Genomic DNA, 18,873 nt, shown 5'->3' on the forward strand with positions numbered 1-18,873 from the left:
AACTGTCCTCTTCAGGCTGGGCGCCACAGGGAGGCTCAGACTGCCACCGTGTTCGAGCAGGATGCCACGTTCTTGGGAGGAATCTCGCTACTGCTGCCTCTGCCCTGTGAGGAGCCAGCCAAGTTTTGAGGGTGGAGGGCAGTGTCTGGTTTATTTGCAGACTCAAGGTTCACCACCCGTGGAAGAGCAACTGAATTGACGAGAGGAGGGCCCTGTGGCAGCCTAGGGCATCACTTTTGATCAGCCATGATGCTGTTTTTTTTTTCTCTGTGAACCAACTAGCAAAAGCATTCAATCTCAACAGAGACAAGCCAGGGCAGGTCAGGAGTCTCTAAATTAATTTGTACCTCTGTGCTCTGAAGTGTCATCAGACTTTTCCTGTCAGAAGAATATTTCCAACTTGCCCAGTTGCTAAAGTAATTGAGAAGAAAGCAGCCTGCCTCACCTCCCAGCTGGACTCTAATCGCTCATCCAAAAAAACAGGCTTCAAGGGCAAGGGGAAAGGTTTAGGATGCAATTTCCCTTTCTCTTACAGGCTGAAACTCAGAAGTGAAAGTACTGTCACAGTGGTGAGTATCAACATCCAGTTCTTAAGTGCTTTTCCTGTTTGTGTGTGTACTTGTGTTGCTGTAGCTGCTCAGGAAATGAGTCACTTGCTCCTGGGACTTGGCGTGTAGGGAAGGCTCTCCACAAATGAGGGGTGCAGCTCGTGGTATGGAGCGGACTGATCTGCCGTCAGCTCCTCTAGCAGAATCGATCTCACGGGGGAGTTGCCGGCAGTGTTTGATCAGCGCCCAGGGCTGCTTCATCCTGCAACGATGCTTCTGCAGAAGTTGTCCACCACCGCAGCTCCTCAGCCCACCGCCTGGGCTGACTCATGGAGTGCTGGGCCTGGGTCCTTAAGTCCTTAACTGTGCTTGCTAGCAGTAAGTCAGTCAGGTTAAAGTTTATATTTGACAGTGGGAAGCCAAGTGGTCGCTGGCTGGCCTATACCCACCCCAACTGGTGATACCGGAGTTGAGGGGCCTGCCCTGTCTCCCTGCAGCGATGAGGAGGCATGTTAGCATCAACAGATTGTCACTGCTGGAGACAGGAGGACGAGAGTGTCACTGGCAGAGCTGTGGGTACCAGAGAAGGTCCCTGGGTAGGGAGTGGCAGGTTCTTGCATCTCCCCTAGCAGGGGCTGTGCCTCTCCGCGGCTCGCGCGGGAAGCACCGCTGGGCTGTGCGGACAGGGATTGCATGAGAAGCTCCCCTTGTGCAAGCTCCAGGCCCGTGCAGCGGCCGTGCAATGTGGGGGAGCAACCACGGTGCTGTCAGGGCACTGCGTGTGATGCCAATCCGAGGCCACCCGGGCCGCTCTGAGGAAAGCCTGGAGGCTTGGGTTGGCACACTAACTGTTGGCTCACCGTGTGGAGCCCTGTGGAGGATTTTGGAGCACAAAAGGCACAGGAAGAACGTGACAGTGCCCGAGCTGCTCATTGAGCATGTGGCTGGGGGCGGCTCTGCATGCTGAGCACCCACAGTCCTACACAAGTAGCCAGGTGTTCCCCAAATTTGGGGGAAGGTGTGATGTACGTGAGATGTGGCATTCAGCTGTAGGCAAAAGGAGATCCTCTGTCGCAGTGGAGGCTCAGCAGTGCTGATTGCTAACTGATGGGGGCGGAGGGAAATGAGGGGAATCTTCCAAAGCAGGGCTGCAAAGTGAGGAGACCATGGGGACATCCGTGTCCTTGGGCAGCAGGGGCACAGGCAGGAGGACCCAGCCTCAGGGCATGAACAGCAAGCAGGATAAGCCACCAGATAACACGGGGGAAAATGGGATAAAGCCTTGCTAAACATTGCACTCACCTCAAAATGGTCATCATCAGGATCACCGAGTCTGATCCTGATCACTCTAACTTGATGCATCAAGTCCGACACCTTGGGGGCAACAAGGGGGTAGTTAAATGCTGATTGGGAAAGTTCTGTGCCCACCAAAGGGTGAATTTTGGTTATGGCATGGTTGATCTCAGTTAAAGTGGGAGCTGCTCTGAACTGTGGATGCTTCTGGGGTTGTTTTTCTTCTTGCAGGAAATCCTGGGTGTCTGAAAGTTGAAATCCTTTCACTTGATGAGGTCACGAGGGGCTGGCCAGCAGCCAGGCACAGGGCTCCTGCGCAGCTCTGCCCACTCCTCTCTACGAGTCCATCACTTCCTCCAGGACACTTCTCTTGCCTATATTTCTGCACGCCGCGAGAAGAAGCTTAGATTTGCTCTTCTGGTCAGTGTTTGGCTTGCGCTATGCTTTGGGAAGGCCAGTAATGTCTTAAGACCTGTTGCAGCCTCTGAATATAAACCCCCCCTTTGTTGGGGGGAGGTTGGCTTGACTGAGCTGCATGATCAGGGTCAGGTGACAATTTTAGGCGCACAACACCAGAGGAGAATTAACAGTTGGGTGTAGGAGATTAGCTGCTGATCTTGCCTTTTAACAAGCTGTGTTTCTCAGGGAAAAATGAGTGCCTGGCCCTCTCCTCTGCTTTGGAGCTTAACCATGGCGTGTTTAACAGGTAAGTCCTCCTGAAGCAGTGTTTTTCTTTTCTGGCTGAGAATGAAGGTGGGTAAAACCATAATGTTTGTGAAAGCACGGGGCTTCACTGTCCTAGGGTGCTGTAGAAGGGCAGGGCAAGAGCTGGGGGGAAGGCAGGGAAGGAAATAAGTGTTGAAAGATAGGCAGTGTTGGAAGTGGGCTGAATATGGTAAACAGAAAAACTTACTTCTACAAGGGAAAAAAAAAAAAAAAAAGAAGGAAAAGTAGAGCCTTGTTACTCTGCACATTGAGGATTTGCAGTGGCCTCTTCATAGTTTTGTCATAAACACCAAGGAGCAGGATGCCCCACTATACGCACTTGCTTGGGGTGTTTTGGTAACTGGGTCTTTATAAGAGAACTAGCATATGTAAAAATGCCTAAATATTTTTGTGATCATGCCTCTGTCTGCTCCTCTCATTGTTCTTCTTAACTCTTTGTACTGTTTACCTATCAAAAAAAAAATCTGTGTTCTTACAGTTAACATTTTTGCTATATGGGATCTGCAAAACTCATTGCACTTCAGATCATGCACCCTCCAGGGCAAGACTGGCCCCGTGCAACTGGGGGAGCTCCTCGGGGTGAGGTGCTGCCCTGCTCCCTTCCCACTGCAGACCATCTGCATTCAGGGGGTCGGAGGCTGCCAGGGGCCCTGCAGCCACCTCCTTTTTTGGAGTATGAACCCATCAGCCCTGCTAGAACAGTTTGCATTTTACAGAGTTCCTTGGCAAGGGGCAAAGCTGCTCAGAGCAATTACCTGCTGAGCCTCATCTCAGCTGCATGTGTCCAGGGCAGCCTGGACACCTAATGAGGTACTAGCTGTAGTCTGGCACTCATGAAATTAAATAATTTGGGGAAACCCTCCATTTCAGGACCCAATTATTCACCTGCTGAATTCACCAAAGATGATTATTATCTTCACCTAGATCTGTAACTGTTGACTTGGTTGCATTTTATTTAGCTTGAAGGATTAGTTTTTTCAAAATGTCAGGCTGTGCAGTTGTGCGAGACAAAAGAAAAAAATAAAGGAGTATCTACCCTATTTCTGCATATTGTGAGTTCCCAGGTGGTGTCCATGCGCCTTACAAGTCTGCAGGGCTGCCTGCCTTCTAACTCAGGAAGGGTTAGCTCTGTAGTTGAGTTCAGTTACCTTCCTTGACATCTTCAAGGCTCTTGGAGTGAAACATTGTGCCAAGGCATCACACAAAATGACCTGTCCTTGCAGTGGCCCTGGAGATACTTTTATTGATTCACAGTGCCCCTAAAAACCCAAAAAGTCTCTAGAAAGCAAAATCACTGCTCCCTGGTGTAGACAGTGTAAGTGCAGGAGAGAAAACGGAGTGATGCATCTAAGGTTGGTTGAGTATTGTTTTTTCACATCTGTGATACTATAACTGGTAAAACAAGACATCATCACCCATTTTTACTAGTTGCTCAAAACTATTTTTTCCATCTTCACTCCTTTTTTTTTTCCTCCAGAAGTTGTTTAAATGAGTTTATAAAGTGCTTGCTACTAAAGGCTATTGATGGCTACTGGAGTTTTGCAAGCAACTCTTTAATGGATATTTTAGTAACACCGTATGAAAAGATATTTTCAATTAAAAAAAAAAAAAAAAGTCCATCTTAACAGTACCACCATTTAACACCAGAACCAGCCAACCAAGGAAAGCTTATGAAAAGGCAATATTAAACCAAAAAAATCTTTTAAAAAAACCCAAACAAACAACAAAATTCAGCCAGTTGTGTGCAGACCAAGGTGTTTAAATGTGCTGTGGTGCCTCTGGCTGGCAGAGCTGAGCGAATGTGTGGGAGAGGCTGCTCCGTGGGAGATCAGACTTTGATCCTAGTGGTCCTGAGAGCTTTTCCCAGGACAACTTAGTGATGCCCTTGACTTACTGCAAGTGCTTACTCTGAGATTAGCCTAATAAAAACTGGGACTGACTCATCTCGTTGCCAGGCACGAGGAAAGAGAAGCAAACTGACTTTAGCCCTTCAGACAGGTCAGTCGGATGAGGGAAACGAGGGAAACTGCATCTTCATCCTGGGCCAAGGCATGGCCAAGGTAGCAGTGTCCTCTGTGGGTGCTGCAGAGCTGCTCTCCCTGCCTAGGACTGGTAATTTGGGTTTGGGTCAAGCAGATATGCTACAAAATGATCACTGTTAAATTCAGTGTCTCTGTTTTGGTGGCTACAGCAAGAAAATGTGGGCAGCGGCCCAGACGGCTGGGTGCTTATCTCAATAGTTACAGAAAGATGGGGTTTTTTGCACTCAGCAGAATACAAAGCAGGCAGTATGCGATAGGAGGGAGCGCTCCCAACAAGCTCTCGCCATGTGATCCCAACTTTGTAAGGACTCTTTTATTCAGTGTCCTGATCTTGCTGGAGAAATTTAACTAGAGTTACTAGTCATCTGGGGCCTCATCTAGTTGTTTATACTATGGTGGTGCTAAGCACTGGTAACCACGGTGCCTGGCCTCGTGAGGTGTAGCCAAAATTGAGAGAGAAATCAAAGGCTGGAGGAGAAGCGGGCTTGGGCAAAAGCCTGCAGGGACCTGTGTCTGCAGCCACCTGGCACCTGTGCTGCTACCACTCGATGGTGCTGCCCCTCCGTGTCCCCAGCTTCTCACCCGGCTCGTGCCCTTCCTCATCCACATCCCGCCGTCAGGCATCGGCTGCGCTCTTTGGGCTCCTCAAAGCCCACCTGGCAATTTCTGAAAATAGTCCTTTCGCTTTCCGTGCCAATGGCCACCTGATTTCAGCAGGCCCTCTTGCTGTGGTGGCTCAGCAGATGTGTGCTGGTTGGAAGAGCGTGTAAATGCCATGTTGTCAGCCACAGTCACGTACCGATGCTGTATGAAGTTGGATATATTCGGAAGCTGCAGTTATTTTAGAGTAAATCCCTGCCCTGCGTTTCTGACCCAAGCTGATGTGACAGCTGCTGTGGCAGGAACTGGCTAGTTTGTTTTTGCTTTGCTCCCTTTGCTTAGTTCCACACTGCTAAATTAAAACCTACTTGCTACTTTTCATGTTTAGTTTTATGTGTTTCTCCTATGTTCGGAGACTGGAAGGCAACCCCTGTGCTTGTGTGCCAAGAGATGCCTTTCATCAGCAGACCTCATTTCAGTCCACTGTGTATCACAGCAAAACAACTTGAACTGCAGTAATACCCCTTTTTTATGAAGATTATAGCTGTCCCCGCTCTGATGGGGGCATTTCAGAATCCAAGTGAGTCTTGGCCCGAGGGTTCCCTTCTGGTTATTAGATGTATCTCCAGAACAGCTTAAAACAAAATCCCAAACCCATGACTTTTCTTTGCTGATCCCTTTAACGGAGATGGGATAAAACAGCCAGCTACTTGACAAGCATCTTAAATCAGATTGTTTAGAGATCTCAGGGTAAACTGTCTCAAGGAGCTGTTGCTAACAAAATTGAGTGCTTTGGGCAATTCTCACACCCTTTTATCTAGGTGAGTCAGACCTCCTGGACATTGGCATTTACTGAGTTGTGGCCCCATGGACCCACTAATTTATTTGCTTGACAAGTCTCTCGTGTGCCAGGGATGCTCAGATGCTGCCAATGTTTGCCTCCTTGATTCTGTATTGTTCTGTAATGGAACAGAGCAGAAGAGGATTTCTGGACATCAAACAAGGATACGTGAGCTAAGCAGTTAATAAAGACCTAATGGAAGCCTTCATTAAAGGGAGAACAATACTTTGGGCACTAATGATGTTTTTTGTTCTCCTAGGTATTGCTTTATGCCAGACAACCACCACCCAGGTCCCCGTTGCATCAACCCCAGCCCCTCCCAGTGCAACCACTACCGCGGCCTCTGCTCCCCTACCTGCCGCTGCAACGCTCTTGGCTGGAGTGGTGTCAACCACTGCAAACCTTGTCCTGACCACAGCAGCTCCATCTCCTGATCCAAGCACAAAAAAGCCTGCGCAGACTCTGCCTGCCACCACGGATGTGACCGTCCTCACCTCTGGCAGCACAGCCACCTCTCAAGCACCTACGGGACCGATGGCCACATCCACCAGCACCCCAGTGTCCCCTCCAGGGGTGACCGTGTCTCCGGGGGTCCCGTCAGCAGCTCCGTTCCTCACCACTGCCAAGCCCTCAAACTGCAGCAGGGTGAACGTGACAGCCTGTGCCCGCTGCTCCCCAGGGACGGTTCCCAACAAAGGTAAGGATCCCTGCTCACCCTGGCTCTCGCGTTAGGTGGCAAAGTGACTCGCCAAGGGAGGTGGAACCAGCACGTGTTCCTGTGCTGGACGCTCGGACAGGCAGCAGGAGTGGGAGTTAATTCATTGCACCTTTCGGAAGTTAAAGACTTGGCCTTTTCTGGCTTTGTGCTGTGTATTGGTCTCCCCAAGGGTTCCCCTGTAGCATGAAGAAGCAGCTGTGTTGTGACACGAAGTGTAACACAAGTGCAACCTGGTTTATTGGCAGGAGGGTGCCATTTTGAGGTACAGTGCCAAATATAAGGGTAGCTTCCAACTACCTGACTCGAATGTTTGAAAGAAAATCTCTGCTATAGAAGCAGCCTTTTCACTTGGGCCTGAGGAAGTACTCCATCAACCTCTGTTGTGGTCAGGAGTGCACAATACTTACTTCCCCCACTGCAGGGCACTTTTTAAAACAGGAATAAGCAGCTCTGATGCTTTAAGGTAGATCTGCAGAGGACAGGAGGTAATTCCCACCTCCCTTGTGAGGAGGATGTTCATCCACAGGGTCTTCTCCTCTTGCCCGTGCTTGGGTGCTGCATCACCAAGGACTGGTTCCTGCAAGAGTGGGCTGGCAGCTCTGAGGTGTGCAGCTACAGCAAATCCCACATGAGTACTCTGTGTGGCTTGGATCTGTTTTGTGGAGCAGAGAGGGCTAAAGCTTGTCTGGTGGGAATGCCATTGTACCTGTGCTCAAAGAAAAGCTGTTGCTGCTTAGGGCAAATCCTCTGCTCTAGGGTTTTACTCTTCAGTGCTGCTTCCCATAAGCCTAAAATATCAGTAATCGAAAGGAGTACATTGGGGTTTTATTCTTTTTTGTTTGTGTGTTGAAGGAAAAACAAGGAAAACCCTACTGGCCCCTCAAATTAAAAGAGAAAATGCAGTCATCTTAAATTACCAGAAATACACATTAATAGACTTGAGGCCTTAGACCATCTTATGGCTGTTCTTCAGCTTGCTAATGATGCACAGCAGCATTATTAGCATTAATATTACAGTTTCTACCCTCTAGGACTGTCTTGCTGGAGGGGTTGCATCACAACAGTTCTGCATTCGTGGCAGTGACCTGTCCTAATGACCATGGGGGGTTTAGGTTAAGTCTCGCAATCCTGATTCTGACTTTTTTGTTCCAATTTAGACACCTTGAGCTGCTCGTGCTGTGTGGGTGTCTCGTGCACAGACCCCAGTGCCTGCACCTCCTGCCCGCTGGGCCACTACCAGCCCGAAAGCGGGCAACCCTCCTGCCTGCCTTGTCCGCAGGGGCGTTACACCAAGTAAGTGACCGAGCTCCTGGGCGTGGGGTGGTGGATGAGCTTCCTCAAAACACTTCCCAGCTGGCAAAATCTCCTCCTTTGGGCCATAGGAAAAGTGCTGCCAGGGTTGTTTCTTGGTGGGAACCACAGGGTTTTGCATGCCCGAGAGAAAGAGCAGCTCAGGGCTTGCTGCCCCAGCACCCAGCCATGGTGCGAAGCACTCGGTGGCAGCAGCGAGAGGCTGTGTGCTCTCTAGCTTCTTGCGGGGCTTTGTGGCAAACTGGGTCAGGGGGCTCCTTGACTGCAAAGCCGAAATAGCTGCGTGCCTGTGAAACTAACCTACAAACAGTCCAAACTCTGGAGAAAGCCCCAGGCTGCCTTTGGTCTGCGCTTCAAACGAGCTCCCCGTGGGGCAGGTGGAGGTGGGGAGGTGCCTCTTCAGCACTGCTGAATTCTTCTCATCAGGAAACACTGGTGTGGATATCGTGTGCCAAGGGCTTCTCAGTGGTGGCTCCAGCTCTCTGCAGGCTGCTTTTTTTTTATTCCCCTCCCCCCCCCCCCCATGGTCTTTTGTATGCATTAGGAGGGGAATGTGCTTTTTTTTTTTTTTTTTTTTGTAATGAGGGGGATACTTGGGAGTGTCATGTGGGTTCATCTCCTCAACTTTTCTCTAGGATACCTTTGGCCAACTGGCTCCATCTCTGTGCTTTGCTCAGTTGCTTTCTCAATCTCTATTTTGTTGTCTCCAAGGGATCTCATTACATTTAAGTCACCAGCATCTAAAGCAAGGTACTTGGCTGTTATAGTGTGGAAAAGCTAGGATGGCATCCCAGCCAGAAGCCCAGCCTTGCAATTTCATCAGGCCACCTTGTCCCAGGGACACCGCACAAGTGTCCTCTGGCTGTGGGGACACACGCTTGTGCTGCTCTCACCATTTCCCATCGGGTTTTCCCTTGCTGCGTCCGACGTCTGTCGCAAACAACCGGTGGGGCTTTGTCCCTCGGGTGGCTGCAAGGACAGGAGGGGTGGTGAGAGCTTCCCAGGACCGTGTCCCTCACAGAGCGGCTCCATTCGGATCAGTCCTGGTGAGAGGGAACAAAACCTGGCTGCGGGGAAGGGTGACCTGACCGTGCAGTTTGTTTGCAGCAGCCCCTGAGTTTGAGGGGCCTTCGGCTTCCTCCTCCATCCTCCCACGCGTGCTCCCCCCTTGACGTTTGTGCTGTATGGACCTGCCTTAATTTATTTACCCACCAAGTGCTTTAAAAAAAATAAATCAGGAGCAGTCTCCAGAGCATCCGCGCAGATGCTGCTGTGGGGATGTTGGCGAGGGCAGTGCGGAGCCGGGGACCAGAAAGGGTCAGCGAACAGCGGCTGGGGGGGACGGGCAGAGGGGGGGATGCGGGGAGGGGAGGGGGCCCGGCGGGCGCAGCGTGTGCGTGGCCATCTCCGTGGCAGCTGCCCCAGCCTCGGGGCTGCGATGGGGTTGTTCAACATTTTTGCGGTATTTGGAGAATCCAGCATCCCCTGAGCTTTGGGCGGCTCTGGCTGGCGCAGGCCCTGTACTGCTTTGTTTTAAGCAAAGCATTTACTATGTTTCCAATTTAATTTTTTTTTTTTTTTTTTTTCACAAATCTTGCTCAGCCCTGGGGTTTCTGAAGGAATTAAAGAGCATGTCCTTGTTTTCCTCCAAAGCATCCCTGAGTACGTTAACAAATTCTTATACCCACATGCTTGTTGTTGGGGATTTGGCTCTGTTGGCAATGAATGCAATAGCTTTCCTCTTTCTCTGCCTCTCCCTCTTTTCCTCCCCCTCCTCCCGGAGGTCTAACGTATTACATCCCCTTTCCCACAGTCCCCGTTATTTAAGGTCAGGACTCTCACACATCACTGCCTATGGTTTAGCTCCTGACCTGACTTCAAACAATGGAGCAGCTTCTTTTAAAATTGCTGATGGATGCTGAACATCAAGCACCTTTCCAATTTAATTCAGTTTCCAATTGTGGATTTAAGAGCCTGACTTTAAACCAAGATTTTTAAGCCTGGTTACAATACATTTTTCAAGTCCCAGACTCAGACTGAGTTTCAGACTCAGAAACCTGTCCCCTTCCATGTAGCCCACCGGCACAGGATGTCTTTAGTGTTAATCACAGAATCATTTAGGTTGGAAAAGACCTTTAAGATCATGGAGTCCAACCATAAACCTAATACTGCCAAGTCCACCAGACTTGTGTAACAACACAGAAATTCTGTAATAATGCAGAAAACTTTATTTTTTCACTGGACCTTTAACATACGGGTGAGTTCAAGTTGTTTTTCTGCCTGAACTCCTTCGTTATAATTACCCTATTTCTAGACTTGTTAGTGAAACAAAGAATTGTGCTCTGCTCTCTCCTCTTAAAGTGGATAGAGGCTCGGGTGACCTAAAATAGCCCTCACCTCTGTTCCCTTCTCTCCTAGCCTCACAAGGAGCACCGCATGCCTTCCCTGCCCGCCTGGCCATTACGCTAATGAGTCCGGGGCTGCAGCCTGCAGAGCGTGTGAGAAAGGTAAGATTTGATTTGTATTCAACCCAAATGCATTTTCATCAGGCTATGCAATGCTTTTTCCCATGGCCAGATGCAATTACCAGGTAACTTAAAAGCACCGAAGAGTAAACAGGTTATTTTGTTCAGGCTAAAAATAGAATAGCTGATCTCTTCCCATTCTGTTATTGACATTTTTATTAAAATGAAAAGAATAGATCTCAAGAGTCATGCTTCTGTTTGCAACAAGCTAATAATGCTAACCCTGCATTGAAAGCCTTTTCCAGAAGGTCAGGAAAGAACGTTTATGCAATTTGGTTATAGCACAAGGGGGGAGGTGAGTGACAGGAAAATAAAGTATTCCCGTATTTTTAATGGCAAAAATGAGTCTAAACAATCTGTTCTCAGTTAGGTAATCTTCTGCAGTCTGAATATTAAGTGTAATACTCTCCTTATTCCCCAGACATTAAAAACAGGGTTTTCAAAGACCCACTTTGTACCTGGCTAATGCAATCTGAGCCTGGTACAATGTGTTCACAGACAGTGTAACAACATGTTCAAAACAGACTAGCATTTACTTATGCAGAAACCTAATTATCACATGCAATGCAGCAGCTATTCTGTACACAAATTAAGTGCTCCTCATACACGCACAACTGTTCTTTTGAAAATCTGCCCACCAAACCGTTTGGCTGGTGCCTAGATCTTGGCTATCACTTGCTAAATTTGGGAGGAAAAAAAGTCTAACTGGTGACAGCGCTGCCGTATGCCACTCCCTTCGCTCAGCAAATTTGAACACTGTGTTAGACCACAGGGGAGTCCGTGGGGGTGGTCCCTAAATCATGCAATTTTAAATTTTAAAAGTTCCTTTTTCCTTGTGGGGAGAGGGAGGTTTGTTTCCATCGTGCTCTGCCGCAGCCTCTGCTGCCTGTTGCACATCTGGGCCGGTTTGAAGGGCGCGAGGCAGATCTGACCCGCACCACTCCCCGCTCCAATCTGAACACGGGCACCTTGGCAATGCCCCATGTGCACCCACAGCCATGACCAGGGTCGTGCATCACCAGGCACCTGCCCAAAACCACCCGAACTCCTGAGTGGCGTCCTCCTGCCTTTAGAGGTTCCCGTTGGCACGTCAGGGACCCACAGGCTGGGTCCTGCCTGCCCCCCCCGCCCGCACCACGGGCATTTCAGGGCATTTCAGCTCTTACTGTGCTTTGGGGAAGGGTCTGTCCGTGTCCTCCTGCCCTTGGTGGCCTGGTGGCGGTGCAGGGAGGGAGGGCAAATGGCAGATTGCTGAACTGAGCCAAGTCGTCCTGGTCTGCGGGTCTTGTGTCCTTCCCTTTGGGGGGAAAGAGGTGAACCCCAGATTTCCTGGGGTGGGGGAACCCCTGGAGGGGCTGGGTGACCAGAGGGGTTTCCCCTGGCCAGAGACCAGCTCCAGCTGACTAACGCAGGAGTCAGGACTGGGATCATCATTTTTACCTTCGTTCTAGTTCAACTGGGAAGGTTGATGGGTCTCTCTGTCTCCCTGGAGGGGTTTGGGATGTGAGAGTGACACAAGGGAAATTTGTCTGGCCCCCCCCCCCCCCCCTCACTTCCCTAAGCATGGCAGAGGTTGATTCGGAAACTTTTATCACTCTTTCAGGGCTTTTGACATATAGAAAACATCCTGAATTAGCCCATGAAATGCCACCTGACAAGAGCTGTGGGGAGTTGATTTGGTTGCTTGGAAAATGGAGATGAGCAAATGTACAGCGATGTGGGACAGTGATGGTGGAGGAAAGGTCCCAAAGCCTTACTCTTCTCTTTTTCAGGCTATTTTAGCTCCAAGCAAAATGCAGCTTTTTGTCTGCCTTGCCTGCCTGGATCATTTTGCAAGTAAGTAGTTGTGATGCTGGCTGTCAGGAGGACAGGGAGGGGTGGTTTTCTTTCAGCCACGGAGCTAGAAGGCTGGATGTAGTGGCCAAAGGCAATTCACCTGCCACTTCAGCTGTAGGGACAGTGGTGCTGAGCCCTGGTGAGAGCGGGATGGTGCGGTGGAGGGGAGGATCCCAGCTGGATGTGGAGGTTCCCTGGAATGAGGTGGTAGAGCGTGGGCATTGCACATCCCTGCTAAACACACAGATGCTGGCACAGGGATTGAGTGGACTGTCGCTCCGGGTCTTGCAGATTTAAGCTGAGCTGATGGTTTGTTTATCCTGAGTCCAGATGTGCACAAGGCAGTAGCTAAGCTACCCTGGCTGAGCTGTCGCCTCCAGGGTGGGGGAGAGGGCCTGGGAGAGGTGCTGGCGGGGGACCCCGCTGTGTCGGGATGCCTGCACGGAGGCTGTGGGGTTTATAACCAAAGCAGGTGAATTGGCACGTGAATACTTACCTTCCTTCTGACCCCCCCCGAGCTTGCTTGTCCCATGTCATGCAGCAGATCTCTGGTGAACCTTGATTGAATTGAGACAAGACTGGACACAGGGCTTACCCAGATGTATCACAGGTGTTTCTCCCAATGCCCCTCGGTAGCCGTGGACCAGTTCTAGCCAAGTTTGCTAAGGAATACTGACTTCTGGGAGAGCAACTTCCCACAGGTTTCATGTAAATAAGCAACCGAAGGGAGGACAGAAATGCTATTGTGTGCCCAGCCCATAATTAGACACGCAAGAAACCGCACTGGAGAGAGACACTGCGAGTACCCACAAAATGGCAAAAGCCTAGCTGCTGGTAGAGCCTGGAGACTTCAGACTGGGCACATGTAAGAGAGCTGGCTTTGGTGGGCTGGGCTGGTCTTGGAAGTGCTCGTCCTACAGTGTCGCCTGCCTCCTCTCCCCTCCCCAGCACCACCAGCTGCACGGAGTGTTTGCCTTGTCCTGGGGGGCAAGAGGCTCTGCAGGAGGCATCGGGGGACTGCACGCCTTGCTCGCCAGGTAATTTCTGCGCCAGTCCAGCTGGGAACGTGCGGCACCAGGAGGAGGGATTCAATCCTGAGACTCGTCTCATCTGACCCAGAGGACGTGGCTCCCTGCCCGCACGAATGCCCCGGCTGACATCTGCAGAGAAAAAACATTGACCTCGCAGCGACTGGGAAGGTGCTGGTTGGCCCTTCTTGGCCTGCTAGGACCTGCTGTTGGAGGCTCTGCCCATGCCACACCCTCCTGCCAGCAGGGTTAATGGTTTGGAGGAGGGCTGGTCACCCGCACACCAGGGCTGCCGAAAGCCGCGGCCAGATACAGTTCTAGCAAAAAAATAACCACCATCAGTGGTAGTTGCTTTGCCGATGAAACCACAGACTTGCTAGCAGGTTGGGGGTTGCTCTGCACCCAGCGAGTTAGCCTGAGGCAGAGGAGACAGTCACTGAGGAGATGACTGCTCCTCGCATCGCTGTCTTAAATAATCTCCGGGTGAGCCCGCGGCAGGGTGGCGAGGTCCGGCCGCCCAGGCTCCGCTCTGGAGACAGCGCCAGGGATTTCTGGCTGTCAAGTTGCTTTTTAAACACGCAGAGAAGCACTTCCCCCCTTTGAGACCCAGGACTTCTGTGACCCCTCGTTCCCGCAAAGGCTAGGAAACTGAGCTGGGCTTTAAACTTTGCTCAGCAAGTTTCAAACAGCTGGAAAGAGGCGTTTGAATCCAGAATTAGAGAGGACGAAACTCTGCTGACCTCCAGCTCCAATCCTCCTTCTGCTTTAAAGCCAGAGCTCACTACTAATCACAACTCCCACCGTACTCCTACTCACACTTACTCTGTTTGCCAAGATCTAACCCCACGTATCCCCTTCAGTCCCTCTGTCCCTGTTTGTTCTCTGTCCTGCCCCTTTGCCACCCAGCAAGTCCAGGCTCAGCTTTTGTTATGCACATGAAGGATTTAATGGTCTTTCCCCTTGTGGCTCTGAAAGCTGAATCATCCATATGCAACTGCAAAGGCCCCGGGGTCTAGCCCCAGATCTTAATTTTGTGCTTATTTGCTATTTTAGGTACGTTCAAAGGTCTCGGTGACAACAACTGCAAGCTCTGCAGGACAGGAGAATACCAATTACAGTGGGGCAAGGAGAGCTGTGAGCTGTGCCCAGAAAATCACTACTGTCCTGTGAGTCTCCATCAGCTGTTTTGACAGCCTGGATTAACAAATAAAGCTGTCCCATGACAAGCTAAATACACTGCTATTAACACCATTTTTATCTAAGCCTCTTTCCTTTTCTTACACATTGAGCCCTGATGGAGACAGTTAACATTATGACACCAGGAGCCTGGTTTGTGCTGCCCAGTCTCCCTGGGCCATCAGGGGAACATCAGAGTATGGTACGTCCAGTAACGAGGGGGTTTGATGTATGGACATGCTGTACAATGACACCTCTGCTCTTCACCCTCCTCTGAGTAACACCACTGGGACGTTTAATGATGACAGGTTTACTTCTTGGTTATTGTTCTTCTGTTTTTATAATGCTGAAATGTCACCTCCCATCACATCAGTTACCTTCTGCGCTCTTCTTCATCCGCTGGTGCTGAGTTACTTTTTCTCTTGGGCAGAGCCCAGATGTGAACCCGGTCAAGTGCCCCCCTGATGCCTTCTGCCCCGCGGGCAGCGCTGCGCCGGCGTACTGCATGGAGCTCTTTCTCTACAAGGCAGGAGACTCCTGCCAGCTGACTCCCCTGATGGTCATTCTCCTGGCCATCTTCTCAGCAGGTAAGCATCGGTCTTCTCTGTCCTCTGGTAAAACCAGACACTCCTCTGCTGCTGGGTGTCTTCGTGTTATACCGAGTGTTCTCTGAATGGTGTATTTGATGTTTCTGGAAGCCTGGATTTCTAATAAAGGTCTTTCTGGCTGCTTTCGATGCAAATGATCATCCTTTCCCCATTTGTAAGTAGGGATAGGGCTGTATTTGCTCTGAAGCTAGCATAATGTGTATTTGTCGCTTGTCCTGGGGAAGCAGGTGTGTGTATGGACTCCAAAACAGCAACTTCTCAGCTGCCCCAGAAGTAGGAAAAAGGACAATTTCCTTTCAGCACGAGACCGTTTCCTAAAAGCTTTCCCCTCCTGTAACTCTTGCTGCAGCACCCAGCGGGCCGGGGTGCTGTCAGCGGGTGCAGCGTGGGTCGTGTCGATGTGCCGATGCTGTTGTGCACCTTGGAGCCAACAGTGACAGACAACCAGCACCTACTGAGCACGGGGAGCATCCCTCATGCCCCCTGTTAGCCGACCTCACGCTACCAGTTAGCTCATCAGGGCAAGCCAGGGGGTGGATGAGCTTTTCCACCTGGAAGCTACAGGGTGACTACTCCTTCCAAAACAATAAATATGCATTTGTAGTCTTAGCAGAGGGAAAAACAAGAGTTCTGTAGTTTTTAATCAAACTTGGGGGGATGTTTAATCAGAGATAACAGCTAGGATGCAAATGAGCAACCGCTACTGCTATGGATTGCTAAAAGGGCAGATGAGCAAGCTGGGAAGAGGGACTCCTCTCATGTGCCCAGGCAGATGAACTTATCCCCCCAGCTCTCTTGACACAACATTTTAATCTCTAAGTCATAGAGATGACTAAGTCATCAGAGGATAAAGAATTATAGCCTGATATCCATGGGTTTCTGTTTTTTAAGCGCAACGAGTATGTGCCTCACGGAGACCCATTCTCCAGTCCAGCTCCCTGTTGTTAAAAGGCAGGGGGAGAGAAAATAGCAGTGTTACTACCCGCAATGAACAAGAGAAAGCAAAGCTGCTTCTCCAACAACAAAGCAGGGTTAGTTGTTCTCATCAAACTCCTCTCTTGGCACCTGGGGAGAGAACTCCACGGATGCATAGGAGGAGAAAAGTGCAGCAGGGTCCGGAGGAGCTGTAGCTGTAGCAGCACTAACTGACTGGTGGTCTCTGGAGGGCTGAAATGTCCTGGTGGGAGCTGACAAGGGTCGTTCTTACAAGCTGCGGCTTGGAACCGCGTGAAAGCTCCTCTACTGGCCCATATCCCCTCGTGCCAGGCTGTAGTCCAAAAATCTGCCAAAACAGATGCCATCTGAAGCAAGTATTAATTAGAAAAAGCAGATTAAAATGAAGTGTATGAAAAGCCTGCCCACACAGGGACAACGGCCCATTAACCGGTTTTTCTGATAAACAAGTCTGAGGGTCACAGAACAGCATTCCTCAGTGAAGTCCTGCCTGTCACAGAGCTTGCTCCAAAAGGGGTAAAGGAAACAGCCCACACAGGAACCTGCAAGTATTTCACGCCTGGTCTAACAGATCAATTGTTTACCATGAGACTGTCTGCTCACACAACCTAAATTTGGATGTATTTGTCTGGCCATATTGCATCACAGCGACAGATTTGTGCTCTTCTGTTAAGATCAATTTTCCCTGATTATACTTCTGCCAGAAACAAACAAACAGAATGTCACAGTACTTGATATTTGCCAGTTATTTCCATGTCTATGCCCAATCTAAAAGTAATTTTTTCTGACAGACCTGATCTCAGTCTAGACTCAAAGTTAATCTAGGTCAGTTACTTCTTGTGATTTAGAGTAAACTCATTTCTCAACAAGATCCTTCCGTGGGATCAGCAATGGGTAAGAGGCCAAGTGGAAAATACTAGTTCCACAGAGCAGAGAACAAATGGGAACAGGAAAGCAAGTTACTGAATTATTTCATTAAAACTCGCTGTTATTTGCCACAGCTTCCAGAGTAAAGCTGAAATGCCAAACTTGAATATTTATTACCACAGCTAGCCAAGTCTTTTTTTTTTTGTGCAGATTATGTAGGAGAAAAAAGCCCTTAATTTACCGGAAGAGAATTCTTGAGAAGCTCTAGAGCAATCATCACCCGAGACTTTACCTTCCCATCCAAAAATAACTACTCTGCCTTACCTTCCAGGTGGAATCCTTGCTGTCTTTCTAATAATTCTGAGAAGAAGGCAAGAATATAGCAAGAAATCATTAAAGTCTCTATTGCTACCCCGAGACTCAAGAAGAAACACAACTTATGGGGGGACTGAGCACACAGAACCAGTCTATGCTGGCTGGTAGCGTAGGACATGCCATCAGCAAGCACCTTCTTCTTTTTTCCATGGGACAATACAGATGAGGTGTATAAGGAAAATGTTTAACCATGAACAACATATTTCTGTAGAGCTAAAATAAGTGCAGAGAAATAAAACTCAATTTCTGAGTTATGGCTACTTGTGCTAACCAACCGAGCTGCCCTGCTGTACTGAAACGGACCGAGGGGAAAAATCTCCCTCTGCAATTCCTGGTTTCATTTACAAATAAATATTTTTTCTCCTTTCCTCAGGAAAGAACCCCAACAAACAATTATATGTGTGTCTTTCCAGTCAGCTGAACAAACTGAGTGAGGATCAACTGTTCCAGTTATTAAGGTTCTTGTCATACAATAATCACTTCCACCTGAGCAGGAACTACCATGAATATGTTTCCTTTAAAGAATATGCACTTTATTTTTTTCCTATTCTCAAAACTGTACCATTACTCTAAGCAAGGGTAGGTCAAGGGAAGGGATCCCCCAAATCTTTCTTCTTCCTCTCAGCTGAGGGAAAACAGGTGCAACTAAAATAATGGTTGATTCCTGGACAAACAGGTCCCTTTTTTTTCCTGCTGTAAATGGTGCTTCATATTAGTTACAAAAGCAACTCAAATCTTCCAGCAAACCTCACAGGAGTTGTTTCTTGCTCCAAGCCATAGCAGTAAGACATGAAACTGTGTGAATCCTTTGGAGTCGAACGGAGCAGCATGCTGCAGCCACAGAAGACAGCTTGCACACTTTTGCATGCCTTCGTGTGCCTGTACTAGACCCATCGCTTAAATGCCTCTGCAGGGTTCCTGCCCTGATCCCTGTCACTCGGATTCATCCCCCACGCATGAGAGCAGCACGTGTGGTTTGTACCTGTTCTCCCTATATGGGCCTGTGGCACCCCAAACTTTCCTGCACGGCTGGCCCAGTTCAACCATCTGGTTAAATCGATGCAATTTGTGTTTTACAGGGCTGATTTCAAACTGTGTAGGTGTTTGTGTGGCTGGTTAACTCTTCTCTTTTTAAACTTGCTTGCTGTATTTTCCCTGTTGTGGTTTTTCTCACAGTGATGCTTAGGCTTTCTGCACCTGGTTCTCATGGCCATTTGAGGACTCACCAGTGTACCAGGCACACAGAAACGCCCATCGACTGCAATGGAGACAGCTTCAGCTGCTCCATGAAATCAGTATCTGGGGTCTCTTAACCTTCACAGCTTGTTGCCTCCCACCTCCTGCAGCAAAATTCATGCATATGGTAGGTGTGCTGCGTAACCCCAGACAGACTAGCCAGCTGTGACCCTTCGTCACAGCACTGTG

At 49.4% G+C, this 18,873-nt stretch overlaps 1 protein-coding gene across 1 annotated transcript; it reads left to right on the top strand.

The window, feature by feature from the left end:
- Positions 1–923: 923 nt before the first annotated feature.
- LOC116960306 (flocculation protein FLO11) lies at positions 924–17,838 on the top strand. Its single transcript, XM_032987432.2, has 10 exons — positions 924–2,261; positions 2,487–2,547; positions 6,310–6,747; positions 7,926–8,061; positions 10,498–10,586; positions 12,377–12,440; positions 13,389–13,477; positions 14,522–14,634; positions 15,075–15,231; positions 17,405–17,838. Exons 1-10 carry the CDS (start codon positions 2,112–2,114, stop codon positions 17,554–17,556), a joined length of 1,449 nt encoding a protein of 482 aa, XP_032843323.2. The 5' UTR covers positions 924–2,111; the 3' UTR covers positions 17,557–17,838.
- Positions 17,839–18,873: the final 1,035 nt, after the last annotated feature.

Source organism: Tyto alba, unplaced genomic scaffold, assembly GCF_018691265.1.
Source record: "Tyto alba isolate M040663 unplaced genomic scaffold, T.alba_DEE_v4.0 Super-Scaffold_6, whole genome shotgun sequence".
NCBI classification, from domain to species: Eukaryota; Metazoa; Chordata; class Aves; order Strigiformes; family Tytonidae; genus Tyto; species Tyto alba.

What these genes read in the sequence shown, in the direction of transcription:
- LOC116960306 (XM_032987432.2), top strand. Translation starts at nt 2,112, where the DNA reads ATGAGGTCACGAGGGGCTGGCCAGCAGCCAGGCACAGGGCTCCTGCGC. An exon ending in CTGCAGAGCGTGTGAGAAAG is followed by an intron (nt 10,587 to 12,376) that starts GTAAGATTTGAT and finishes TCTCTTTTTCAG; the next exon opens with GCTATTTTAGCTCCAAGCAA. An exon ending in CAGAAAATCACTACTGTCCT is followed by an intron (nt 14,635 to 15,074) that starts GTGAGTCTCCAT and finishes TCTCTTGGGCAG; the next exon opens with AGCCCAGATGTGAACCCGGT.